Here is a 13,814-nt window from a genome sequence, read left to right on the forward strand (position 1 = left end):
ATTATACAATCACAGAATATTCATAAAGAGTCCAACGAACACATAATATATAATATTATATTGTAAATTGTGCGACACCATACCTAAAGCGTTATTACTTATTACTGTCTACAGACTTTTGTGAGATCACCAATCACTGGTTGTGAAAAGAGGGGGGAGGGACGAGGAGGAAGGGAATGTAGTCAGTAAAAAATTATTTTATACTGAGTGCCTCACATTCTCTTGACCTTAGTTTATGATCTTTTTCGAATAAAACTTTTTCTAATTTAAATACTTATCTAATAAATAATATAAATCTATTTGGTTATTTTTTTTCTTTTTTTTTCGATTTTTTTTTACTTTGTTTTTTATTATTATTAATATTATTTACATGATGTAATTTCTTTTGAATTAGTGATTACGTTTTTTTTCTTTTTTTTTTTTAAATTTAAATTAAATTAACTTGAAATATAAGTGGGATAAGACTGGTAAGCAGAATGCACAAATTGCACAGGAGATCCGTATGTGGGCGGTACGTATGTCATCATGTTCGACGGCTTGGCTGGTGGAGAGTAGTAACCACTGTCGCTAGAGACAGCAATAGTCTGGTTAAATGTTGTTGGGGGTGTAGAGACGGGGCTGTATTGCGGTGCCTCGATGGGAGCCTCGTATAATACGCAGATACTACCATCTTCCTCGCCAATACGGTAAGACACTTCAGAGGGGTCGACCCATAAGGTCAGTTCATCGGGTAGATAGGAACGTATTAAATTGCAAGACAAACCACAGGAGTCGGCGGCCTTGGCGATGATAGGATCCATTTTGTCTTTGTTGATGCGGATACATCTGTAGGCAGAGCCCCGGTTAGGTGAGTCAGGGAACCAATAGCCCTTGTATTGATGGCTCATCACGGACAGCAACGACATTTGGAGCATTTCGATTTCGGGCTCGAGGAAAAACTTATCTCCCTTGCTACGAACCAATTTAGCTCTGTGTCCAGCCCGTAGCATTGAAATAATAAACTTCACAGCAGACTCTAATTCCACCTTCATTGTTATTTATCTGTAAAAAGAAACACACAACAAATGGTAGAAATAATAATAAAATTGAATTTTAAATTTTATTATGGCAAATTTTTTCATCAATTCTACCTCTTATTAATGATTGTCACCAGTAGTAAAACATCATGATGTCTACCCAGTGAAAGTAAAAAAATAATTTGGTTGACTAAATAATACAATTTTTTTTTTAATTAGTTTATTTGTTGTATACTAAATTTGTTAAGTATTACTACTACTTACTATTGATTATAATCAATTATTTAATAATAAATAGAAAAATAAATGGCAAATTATATTTATTTAATTTTAACGTTTTTCCTGTACTATGTTTATGACTTATTTTGTTACATAAATGTTTATTATTTAGGTATAAATTGCTTAATAATTGATTAGAATTTTATTTTAACTATGAGAACTCCCCAAAACGTACTACATTTTTTTGTTTTAAAATATTAAAATTATAATTAATAAGAAAATATTGTAGAATATTTTATTTATTATTCAAAGAAATTATTAGCATTTCTTTCATTAAAAGCAAACATTTAATTTTCTTCTGAATATTTTATGAAATAAAACTAAACTAAACATAATTTTAATGAAAATCAAAACGACATTGTTTGTTTACAGAAGAGTTAACATTCAATTTTGTTTATTTAAATGTCAGTTTAAAATGATAACTACAATTTAAAAGTCAAACATGTCAACTTTGAAAACCATATACTTTATTTTGTGTTAAAATAAATAAGCATTCTGAACATTTTAATGAAACCTATCAATAACGCATGTTTAAGTATGGAAATTAAATAAATTACGTTTGGACAATAATAATAGATTATTTAAAAACACTATTGTTATTTTTACGAAGGTCTCGCTTTAATAATGCTGTACACTATGATCAATATTTTAATTAAGTTTCAGTCTATGACCACAAACAAAAAGAGTAGAACAGTGGTAACGGGACTAATAATTATAACTTAATTGTAATAAAACAAAAACCTTAGATGTTTGCATATTTTATGTTGTTAACTGAAGTTAAACCAGTTCATAGATATGTGGAGTATATTCAAAAACTAACAAAATTATTAGATGGCTAATAATGTGCACATTTGGCGCATATAGGTAGTTTTGTAATAAAAAATATGCTTTGCCAACTCTGATCATGTTAAAAAATATAACCTAACTTGGTAAAACATTTAGTCAATTAAATAATAACTTTATTTGGACATATCCTACGAGTATCAAAATTAATTGAAACCGTCACAGTACTTTTAATTAAATGTATACTGTCGACAACAATTAGAACCACGACAATTACAATAAATGATGATAATAACAAAAAATTAGTTACTACAAAACACAAACCAACAAAATAATATCTTTTAGTTTGTAAAAAATTTTTTAAATATTATTCAAGTGGTTTGATTGCGCAAAACTGTAAAAAAAACAAGTGTCACATTTTTTAAGGAGGCAAACATTTCAGTAATTAACTTAAATATGAAAAAGGACGACTCAAAATACCAATTTTTGGTAAATTAATTACAATTTAAATTGATAGAAGTATTAGGAATAAGCATAGACAACCTAAAATCACAATAGATGCAGCCAATAATTTGGTTCTTGTCAGTAACATTCGTTAGATTGGAAAATACAATTTTATCTACGCCTAAAAACAAATAGTAGCCGTAAAATTGATTCAAAACCGCATGAATGTGCCTCACATTTCATAATTTGGGCTCTATTAAGAAACTCTTTTTTGCCTTCTCTATTGAAGCCACCTAGAGGCATGTAAGCCAAAGATGTTCAATTGTTTTCGAAATTAAATTTCTTATTTATAAGTAAAATACATACAAAAGGAAAACATATTGTGTACATTTTTGAAAAATTCAACAGAAAAATGAATGTTGTTAATTTGTATTACTAAACAAATATGATGTTATTTTGGCAATAAAAAGCATAACCTACCCCGAAGGAATCTACGTAAAACAAGGATGTTTTTATGCACACAATTTACAATTGTTTAGTGGATCTATTAGTCAATAAATTGGTCATATCAATGTTAAAATTAACAGATTAATACAGATTGGTAAACAATTTTGTCACCAATAGTGTACCTTGTAATTACTGTAGCTTAGATTGTATAAAACTAGCAATTAAACATGAAATATTAGATCTATAATACATCTAATTGTTTTAATGAGCACACTTAATTAATATTGTGGCAAGGCTTTAATTTATTTACCTTACTCAAGAGCTTGCAGCCAATCAATGAGTGAATTAATGAGTCGCTGAATTAGGAATAAAAACATTAAGAGAAGAGTAAAGGTAAATTAGTTAACAGTTTTTTTGTTAGGTCAAATATGATTCACTACCAATTTTTACATACCTACAAGATACTTCTAAAAGATTTCTTAATGACGCTGATTAATGCCTGCCATTAAGAACTTCAATACAAACAAAAAACCAAACTATTTTTTGGAATTATGATAAGATATATATTATTAATATTACCTAATCAATAAAAGTAAAAACTAGATTATATATTTTGTAATTATTCTATTTAATCTGTTAAAACAGCTGTTTAGTAAGAACTAGTATTTTAATTTGAATTTAGGAAATAATAAAATAAAAAGTGTAAGTGATTAAATTTAAACAAAAACCCGTTTTTAAATAAGAGTCAAACATTTTTTCAATTGCTTCTCTGCGTTACTTGGTCCAGACTATTGTATACTTATGTTATCCAAGTGTTTACAAGAGAAAATAATTGTTATGTAACGTCATTATATTTCAGTCAGACTTAAGATGAAAATGTAATTATAATAACATAATTTATTGTATTCTTACTGTAATCTATTAAAAGTAGGTAATCCACTAGCCCACCTTTTCATTTAGTAATAAGAACACGGTTAACCTTTTTTTTTCCCCTGACACATAAACATATATTATTATTAACCCGACATTTATTATGTATCACTTGCCATTTTCGTACTGCATTATCACTGTGAAAAAATTCTAAAAACTAGTCGTTCGTAAACTTACATGCAGATAAAACAGGTAGTCCTCGCAGGTATATATTTATATATATATATAATATAATATTATTGTCGAATAATAGACGACAACAGATATGGCGGGCAGGGGGTAAATGGGAAAAAGTTGGGAAAATTACCAAATCGAAAATAGTACCAAAAAAAAAAAACAAATCAAAATGGAACTCGACCGAACCGCAACAATGATGACGATCATAAAACGTAGCAGCGATTAAAAAGAACTCAAAGCGAACGGGAAAACAATGATAATATTATGACGGACAAAGTACGTATTCTGCTTTCTCTTCTAGAAGCCGATAATATTATTATAATATCAATATAATATTATTATTATAATTTTACATAAAGAAAATAATAACAGGTAGTTCGAGAGAGCGAGAAATGGGAAATGGGAGGGGGGAGGGAGCCGGAACAGTGTACTTTCGAAAAAAATCAACCGGCTTCGACGATAATAATAATATTATAGTATAATATACGTATTATTAATTTTTTTTTAAATACTTACAAGTTTGGACTCCGTTTTCACTTTCGTGGCAGCAATCAGCGTAGTTGTTTTGTGTTTTATTCGGTTGGTCAACTCGGCGGCGGCTCTAGTAGGACGAACGACGACCCGGAGACTTTTTTCCGATTTTATAATAATATTTTTATATTACGGTAACGCTAACTGTCAACACAGCGACGACGACGACGACGACGACGGTGTACGGTATAAAATAATTATTTCAATTATAAAATAATTATTTATTACAAAAATCGGTTTTGTTTTTCGTAGACTAGAAACAACAGCTGGGGCGAACGGTTTCTTAAAGCGATTACCTACCGGGCTTTTGGTGCACGGTTCGGAAAATTAGAAACCAAAATGATAAAAAAAAAAATCAACTGTTAATAATGATTATTGTTTTGTGAGTTTTGTATGTGTGTTTGGTGTAACTGTGTGGCGCACCGCGAGGTACGTGGACGCTGTGGCACGGTCGGCGTTAAACTAAACGCTGCGAGTCGTGACGGGTCTATGCGCCTACGGCCAAGCCGGCTGGTGGTGAATGGCGGCCGTGGACCATTGTGTGGCGGCCCAGGCAGTGGCTAAGGTGGGGGTAGTGCCGCGGTGGCCGCAGCGGACGAGGGGAGGGGGTAAATCATCTGATCGCGAACAGCCGGCAACGGCGTATAAGCCGGCATCGGCCAAGGGAAGTGGGAACTGGGAACCCATCGGTGGACAACGGACGGTAATAGCCATTGATGTATATTTTAATATGTTTATATTGTATTATACATAATAATATTAATAATATGTTTATACACTGCCCTCTAACTAAACTGCCAAGTGCCGTGTCTACAAAAAAAACAGAATTTCGGTAAATTTCTCTGTATTAGGTTTTTAAAAAACAGGTTAAATGGTCATTACTTACGGGTAAAATTCGAATTTATAATATTATGATTATGATATTATGATTTAAGTATTTTTTTTGCTGTTAAAGGACACATTCGATTAACTTTCAATCTAGTCTACAGAACATAAGTCCTAAAAAAGCGAAATAAATAAATGTTCTACCCCCCCCCCCCCTGGGAATATAGCGTTAAGTTTATTTTTTTTGTTTTTAAAAGGGCAGGCTTCAGCTGCGATCACCTTAATTCCACTTTTTCATACTGACTTAGTTTTGGTGTGAAACTGAAAATATATATTACAAATGGTAATTTTAATAATTTCTTACTGTACTGGTTCATACTAAGCTTGGTTAAGACTATACTTTGATCAGCGCGCATTAGTCATTAGTCATTAGTCATCAGCCACACTTTACCTCCCTTCCTATTAAATCCTGTATAATTGGGTATATTTATAATGTAAATACACAGAACGTTTAGCTTGGGGACTGATTCTCCCCACCCTATATATTAACGTTTTTTTTTCGGTATTTATGATCTAAGCTATTTTTTACATACTGAATACGATAGTTATTCAGAATTTTCAATTTTCTGGTTAACCGATGCTTTCCTATCCGACGCTGCAAACCATTGAGTTGGAATTGATATTATTATACAATATACTGTATTTTTGACATGCAAGACATACTGATAAGAAAAATCTATTAACTACACCGGCCTAAAATGGTGAAAGGTTATTTTGTAACTATTTGACCCTTCATTGCCTAATTTTTTATAGTCTCGAAGTTTATTATTATTGACTGCAATTTACAAAGAAGTTCAGGGGAAAAAATCAAAACAATGATTTAATAAGTACATAAGTAAAACTGTATGTTTACTAATTAAGTGTTATTATTATTGGCACTAACAGATTCCGAGGAAACAGTTTGAAATTAGGAAATTTATTTTGTTGCCTGGTTTACCATTAAATTGTACTATTATTTTATCCAATCTTCGAATAATGAATTAAACAAGTTTCATAATGGCTATCAGTACATTTATATGCAACAATAAAGTTATAGTATCATCGAAAGATTTAGCTATTAATTATTTACAAACAATTGTATAGTGTAATTCTTATTGCGTATTTCCTAAAGCCTAAATATGGATTTCAAAAACCAACTAAACTAATTATAACCAATTATATATTGTAATTTATAATGAGTTAAATTCGTTTTTGAGTTGTATTATTAGGTTTCAGTAAATACAAAATAAGACCATAATATTTTCTGCTGAAAAATAAAAATATGCATGAATTAAATTGAATGATATTTTGAACCTCGCCAATAACGTTGAATAAACGAGTAAACTATGAAATAAAATTGACATTTTTTTTAAACTGAAAACAGTAATTAGGTACGCCGTATGCGGTATGCTGAGGTAGGCACTTCCACCACCCTTTGTTAGGCTATGAGAATTTGAATGCTTGAGTGGCCATACATGTTGTTGTTTTTAAATTAAAAGCCATCTGTCCGTTTTGAACAAGAGTTAGGTACATAATATACATGTACTCGGTCCTAAGAAATATTTTGTTGTAATACTCGGTAAAGAAACAAATTATATCGGTAACACAATAGCAGTAAGAATTGTTTAATTGTTTTCGTTGTACTATTAATTATTACAGCGATGCATTTGGGGACAAGGGGGTGTACTTCCCATTTGTAAAACTATGCAGGTATATGTGATTAAATATTTATAGACCATACTTTTTATGAAGTATGGATTTAATAAATATTATTAACTATGTACGATTTATAAAACGATACCTACAATAACATTAATAATAATGTCGTTTGACGATATAACTATGTTAATATTTCATCCATATTAAACTACTTATATTACCAACATCAATTTGATACCTAATTGGCTTATAAACAAGCGAAAACCCTCCGACAATATTTCATTTTTGGAACAGTCTAGACAAATTTGTTAAGTCACGTTCACAATTAATTAACTAACTCGGAATCGTTTTCAATTACATGTTGTTCTCTTTTGACTGAAATTGCTTAAAAGCACATCACCCTGCAAAAGATAAAATAATGACTATACAATTCTAAACTTATAATATACATATTAAAATATCTGTGTATTAAGTTTGAATCGTTAAATTTCAAATGGAAAATTATGTATATTTTAGTTACAATATGTTTTCTTTAATGCTTACAATATATTTTGAATTAACAAACTTACATAACAACATATGGGCCGTGAATTGAATGGGGGGGGGGGGGCTCTGGAAAAAATATTCTCAACATTTGTATTCTAGTAAAATTGAACCTCTAAAAAATATTAACATTATTTAAAAAAAGTATATAAAATAAATGTTCTTGTACATCAAAAACAAAATTGTATTCCTTCTAGATAGTCGCTCTTAACTCCACAATCCCCGGATCTCAATATGAATTTCTCTATAATATCAATAAAAAAATATATATATTTTATACATTTGCTAATAAAAAATGTTGAGTTTGTTTATTATATCAGTATATTATTTTTAAAAAATCAGATATATTACATAATGACTTGGAACATTACACCTGGGATTCTGGGAATATTATTCGTAGTGGTCAATTTTCTACGACCTAATCTAACATAACAGAATATCTACAGAATCAAATGGTAAATTTTTACAATCGGAACGTGTTTGGGCCTGTGCAGTTTTGCAACACTGTAATCCTATTTGGTCGTGTACAGAAAACCGGTTTTAATTTTGAAAGAAAAAAAATGTTCCGTGTTATGACTATAAAAAATTAAAGCACACAATAATATTTTATTACTCGACTATAGACTATAGACTATAGTAAAAAAATGTCATATACTTTTTCTTATTGTTCGGGTTATGTACATTTTTTACACTTAAATGGGTCACAGGTAAGTACTATAGGTGTTGCCGGACGTTATTTTATTTAACGGACTTCCTATGCCTACCTATGTACAAGATAATAATTATGCGAACAATATAAAGTATCGTTGGAGATAACAATAAATTAAACGTACAAATTATCTAATCGGATATAAGAAAACACAGCTGATGTCGCAAACATTAAATATTAAAATAAAAAAAGAACGTTAGAATATCAGATACTATTCTTTAGCGAACCGCTTGCCAAAGATGACTTCCTGTTCCTGGTCTAAACGTTAGTAATTTTTTTCCACTTCGGCATCGACGGGTTTTTTATTCCGCGACTAGCTGTACTCGATAATAGTATTATATTATTATAATAGTACTTAATGTTTTTCTGTTATGATAGTATTACCGTCGTTATATTGTTTTGGACGGTGAAAATATTTTGTTTTTTGCTTTTGCAGCACAGACACTATACAACCAGATTTACTACGTAATAAAATCCAGTTCCAGCAGCCATCGCCGTTCACACAACAGCTGTTCCAAATTACATACAACGCAGCAATCGTGCACGTCTACATAGTTGTATACTATACACACAACGCATCACATTATAGGCTATACACACTCTATACAAGAAAAGTAAAATATATATATATATATAATAATATATTATTATATTATTATATTTTAACACTAAAACTCCAGTCGCGGTTCTATCCTGTCTGAGCGTTTCCTGCCTTCGACGATAGTGCACAAAATGTTGTCACATAACATTGCCAAATGGTTTGCCATATTTTATAGTTTGTATACTGTACTGAAATTTATTTGTAAAAAATAATAATATTAATATCCTTTTCGAACCGCAACATCATTCGACCGAAATTCGAACGAAATGGTAATTAATTGTCTACAACAGAATATGGTACCTGTGTTTGTATATAAATCGGACCACCCTGTGCATAATATATATTATTAATAATATTATAATCTCACGACCGATTATACATATGTTAGAGCCATGAAATATATTTATATTATTGTTATTGTCCCCGTAGCCGACATCTGTTTCATATATAAATCTGTTATGTAATAAAAAAATAACGCGAAGAAATTAATTACACTTTTTTTTTTATCACCAAAATTAAAAACAGTCAATATATGCATTTCAGCGTTTGTAAAAAAGTATATATCAAAATAGTAACATAAATTATTAGAAGACGTCTACGTTATCTTTTATGTCCACCAACAAAACTATAAATTTATGTGTTTTTTGTCTTTTTGAATCTTACAATATTATGTGCTACAGTCTTATCGAGTAATAAATAATACTTACATAAAGTGTTTAATGTTTTGTCTTGTAAGAGTTTTAGGTATTCCGTACACTAAACAATAATAAGATAGCAATTTTGTACAGTTTTTGTTTACTAAATAAATAATATTTTCAAGTAAAAGTATAGTTAACTTGACATTTATTCGGTAAAGACAAATGAAAAAAAAAAATTAGTAGTGACTTATTCGTTTAACATTTTTTTCGTAGATGCAACCGATTTGTCATAATTTGTTATTTTTTTAAGGTTTTTTCGTGGTAATCGTCTACCGAGCCCTACTTATCAGGTAAGAGCTGGTATAGGACAGCTCTTACATGTATTTTTATTTTGTTTGCGCGGGATAGGGGTAAATCTTGAATAGGGTAATCATGTACCTACATAAACAGCTCTTTCACATCTTTATGTTGGGTACGTGGGCTGAAAACTGAGACGCAGATAAACGCCGTCAATAAAATAATAACGTTGGCCCGATAATGATCGTATAATACATATAGAAATAGTAAAACAACCGCAATCACGTATACGAGACTGTCGTGTCGTATTATATACTACAGCATATACCGGCAACGACACGTACGTCTGTGCGTAGTGTAGTATGATGATAATGTTGTTATTATTAATATTATTATTGTTATACATAATATATAGTGAAATAGCATCGTCAAGGTCGTGCCGCTGCCGCCTTCGTCGTCTCGACTGTCTTATGGTATGGTAAAGACCATAATAACAATACCTATGTACAAAATACTGTACGTTGAGTAGTGCCTAGTATTACTATACCGTGTGTACAAACATGTGTATACCTAGCAATAATAATAATAGGTATAGTGTGTTTCCGCACGGAAATCCAAGACCCTGCTGGTCGCCTGCACACATTTTGATCACCCCTGTGCAAACGCGGCAACACCGTGTCTTTGTCGAGTCCACCGAAACGTGAAACGCACCCCCTCCCGAAAATAAGGATCACCTGTCCGCGGTTGTCGTCCGGTCTGGTCTGGCCCGGCTGCATGTGCACAAAACCTCACAATACCATACAAAAGTCAAGCCGTTGTTGTCTCACGGAAAGGTATAATATTGCCCATCGGACAAACCAACACATGCGTTTTGTCTGAGTCTCAACACACCAAAACCCTCAGCCGAAAATGTCTATTTCACAGTTTGAAATGTGATAAGGTAGGGGATTTGAAAAAAAAATATGTTTGACAAACCTTCGCCACCCGTCCCTTCACCAGATACTGTATTTTGATATTTAGCATCTTAACGAATAGTAGGTACTTGATATTTATACTTTTTTTTTTTTTAGAAACGAAACTGATTGTCTACCAAATCGAAACAAATTATTCACATTTTATTGGTATGTCTACAAGTATGTTTATTTATGTAAAAAGAAAAATCTTACTGTTGTGGTAACTAATTTTGTGGGCCTACTCCTAATTTTTTTTATTTAAGGGGAACGGAAAGCGCTATTTATTAAGGGGCAAAGGATAGGCAATATTTGACAAAAATTGATCTAAAAGCCATTTTTCATTTGCCTACTAATTTCAAGGTGAACACATATTAAAATTTTCTTATTATAATATTTTTAAAGTTATTTTATCCGCGTTATGGGGGCTATAAGGCCGAATTTGATTTAGCGATTAAAAAAGTAGTTAAATGTATTAGAAAAAACTATAAAAAATCAAAATGCTTATAAATTATTTTTAAAAACAAAAATAAATTATCGGCTTTTTTGTCCCCATAGAGAAGATGTTAAACTATAGAACAAAAAAAAAATATTAAAATCAGTTCGGTAGACACTTCAGAAAGTTGTTTTTTATTTGAAAAAATCATTGTCGCTTTCCGTTCCCCTTAACTACCCTAATTTAATGATTTTTTTTTTTTATAAAATCGTTATAGGATTTAGGAAATCAAAGCCCAAAAACTAAAAATCTTTTTAATATGCAATGTTTTTAATTATTACAAGAAAATTTATAATTTCTACAATATATTATATTTTATTTTATAAATTATTGAACATTTCTATGAGTTTGCAAGGAAAAAACTTTTCATACGTCCATTCATATTGTACTAATATTATAAGCATTCCAATTTAAATGTGGTTTTCTATTATTTAAACTTTTAAACATTCACGGTAGTGTACCATCCTTTGCGACGTAATTCTAATAAAAATTATAGATATGACAAATATCTTAAAAAATACGGTAGTACTTAGTTCGCCTAGGACAAGTTCTGTAAATTTTTACGTCCCTAATGTGAACGTATAATGGTATGTAGTAATAACTATAATATAGGTTTCGGTGTCGGTATAGATGCAAGTCACTAAAAAATTAAAATGCAAATAATTCTTTTGAAGTTAGTATTTGATACCAAAACAATGCATTTAAATTCTTTTACACAAACAGGTATCGAACGACTTTGCATTTCAAAACATAAAAACCATTTTGAGTAAAAAATAATACTTGTATCAAACACGAAAACAAATTGTTTTATGCAATAAAGGAAAATTATTATTTTTTTTTTAACATGGGACTTAAAAGTAAAGAGAAAACCATGGACTTAAATTTCGTTTTCCAATAGATTGAAATATAATATACTTATGACAGGAAGTGAAGGTCAAGTGGTATAATATTTTCCCTACCTTTATGAAATGTCTGAGAGGAAATTGTCCCCTTTTGTAATTCCTCCCCTCACCAAAAAAAAAATGAAGCCAATGGTTACTGTTGGCGTTGTTTCCACTCGAGTTGTGTTTGCACACTCTCGGCAACCGCCCCCGTCCGACCTTGCTTGTATTTTAGGTACTGTAACGGTTCGAAAAATCGACAAAATCTATGCACAAGTACCTACTCTTATTGAAGTAATATTATACTAAACTATATATTCCGCGTATGACGCACGCAATATTTGTATAATAATCGCATGTATAAAAATATTTAAAATAAAAAATCGAGTACCTACCGACTATGCTCTCCAGACTAATACATCATGCGGTTCAAACAACAAACTATATTATACCCACCTTTAAAGTCCCTAAATATGACATACATACCGCCGACGAAAGGCGAAAGCGTTAAAAAATTATCTACTTTACGGATCGACGGTTAACAAAAATATCCCCCCTCGGCCAAGGTCGATAAACACGCGAGTTTAATAATTATCCATTAATATTTACCTTTTTAGGCTGTTTTTCAAAAGTTCAAAATAATAATAACTTGCGTGACACTAAGGGCATGGTGCAAAAACCAAATAACTCACACAATAATATTATGAACATTTTCAGGATAGCTAAATATAATTCTTTATCTCGTATACACGAAACGAAAAAATGCATTTTGGCATATTTCTACAGTGATTGATTGCATTTATCTGGTAGCTGCACCTAAGTCATGAAGGGCAAAGTTTACCGTTAAAGTGCCAAAATGTAAATTATTTTTCCAGGAAAAATGTGTTATGAAAAGTTGGATTTATCTAGTTTTTGCACCAAACTTTTTATAGCTATACATTTTTGTTACCGGCGATAATGGCCGATTCTCGTTAGAATATGGGACTTGTGAAGTGTTGTTGTTGTCGTCGTCGATATTACTAATCAAAACGGGTTTGTCGGTTTTTAATCTGCTTTGGCTTAATTATTAATTTCCTTGTTTAGATGAGTAGTGGATTCCACGTCAGCGCTATAATATAAAAATAAGTGTAACAAAACACCACCGTCAATGTCATAAACGGATTAATAGAACCGACTTTGAGATAATATGTATAATAATATTATACTCTAGTATTTTTTTTTATTTCTAAAACATTGTTAATTTTTTTTTCTTAAATTCGTTCAAGCCGGCGTTCATTAAATACGTCCCAAAGGCTAAATTCGATTTTAATTATACAATGCCATGATGACATATGGATCGGTATTGGTCCATTATCCTTTAACTGATAATGATAGATTAGATAACAAACATACTGGATGGGACTTAATATTATGTTGTTCAAATACCTACACGTTCAATAATTTATTTAAAAAACTAATTGAATACGTTTTATCCTAACATAAACAATTTTTTAATTTTAATTGTGTATAATAATCGTCGGCTATTTATTTATTTCTACTTACTACTGCTAGTTATATTCATGTTTATGG

General features: G+C 30.8%; 1 protein-coding gene across 1 annotated transcript; it reads right to left on the reverse strand.

Moving 5' to 3' along the window:
* Positions 1–365: 365 nt before the first annotated feature.
* LOC126836674 (protein BTG2-like) lies at positions 366–5,106 on the reverse strand. The gene is made up of 2 exons (XM_050570277.1): positions 4,593–5,106; positions 366–1,041 (listed from the first exon to the last, which is right to left on the reverse strand). The coding sequence occupies exon 2, from the start codon at positions 1,029–1,031 to the stop codon at positions 438–440; it is 594 nt and encodes a 197-aa protein (XP_050426234.1). The 5' UTR covers positions 1,032–1,041; positions 4,593–5,106; the 3' UTR covers positions 366–437.
* Between the last annotated feature and the right edge of the window lie 8,708 nt (positions 5,107–13,814).

Source organism: Adelges cooleyi, unplaced genomic scaffold (genome assembly GCF_023614345.1).
Source record: "Adelges cooleyi isolate 19-005CV unplaced genomic scaffold, UGA_ACOO_1.1 ACOO_flye_CR_arks_rails_tigmint_CR_PRNA_247, whole genome shotgun sequence".
Lineage (NCBI taxonomy): Eukaryota > Metazoa > Arthropoda > Insecta > Hemiptera > Adelgidae > Adelges > Adelges cooleyi.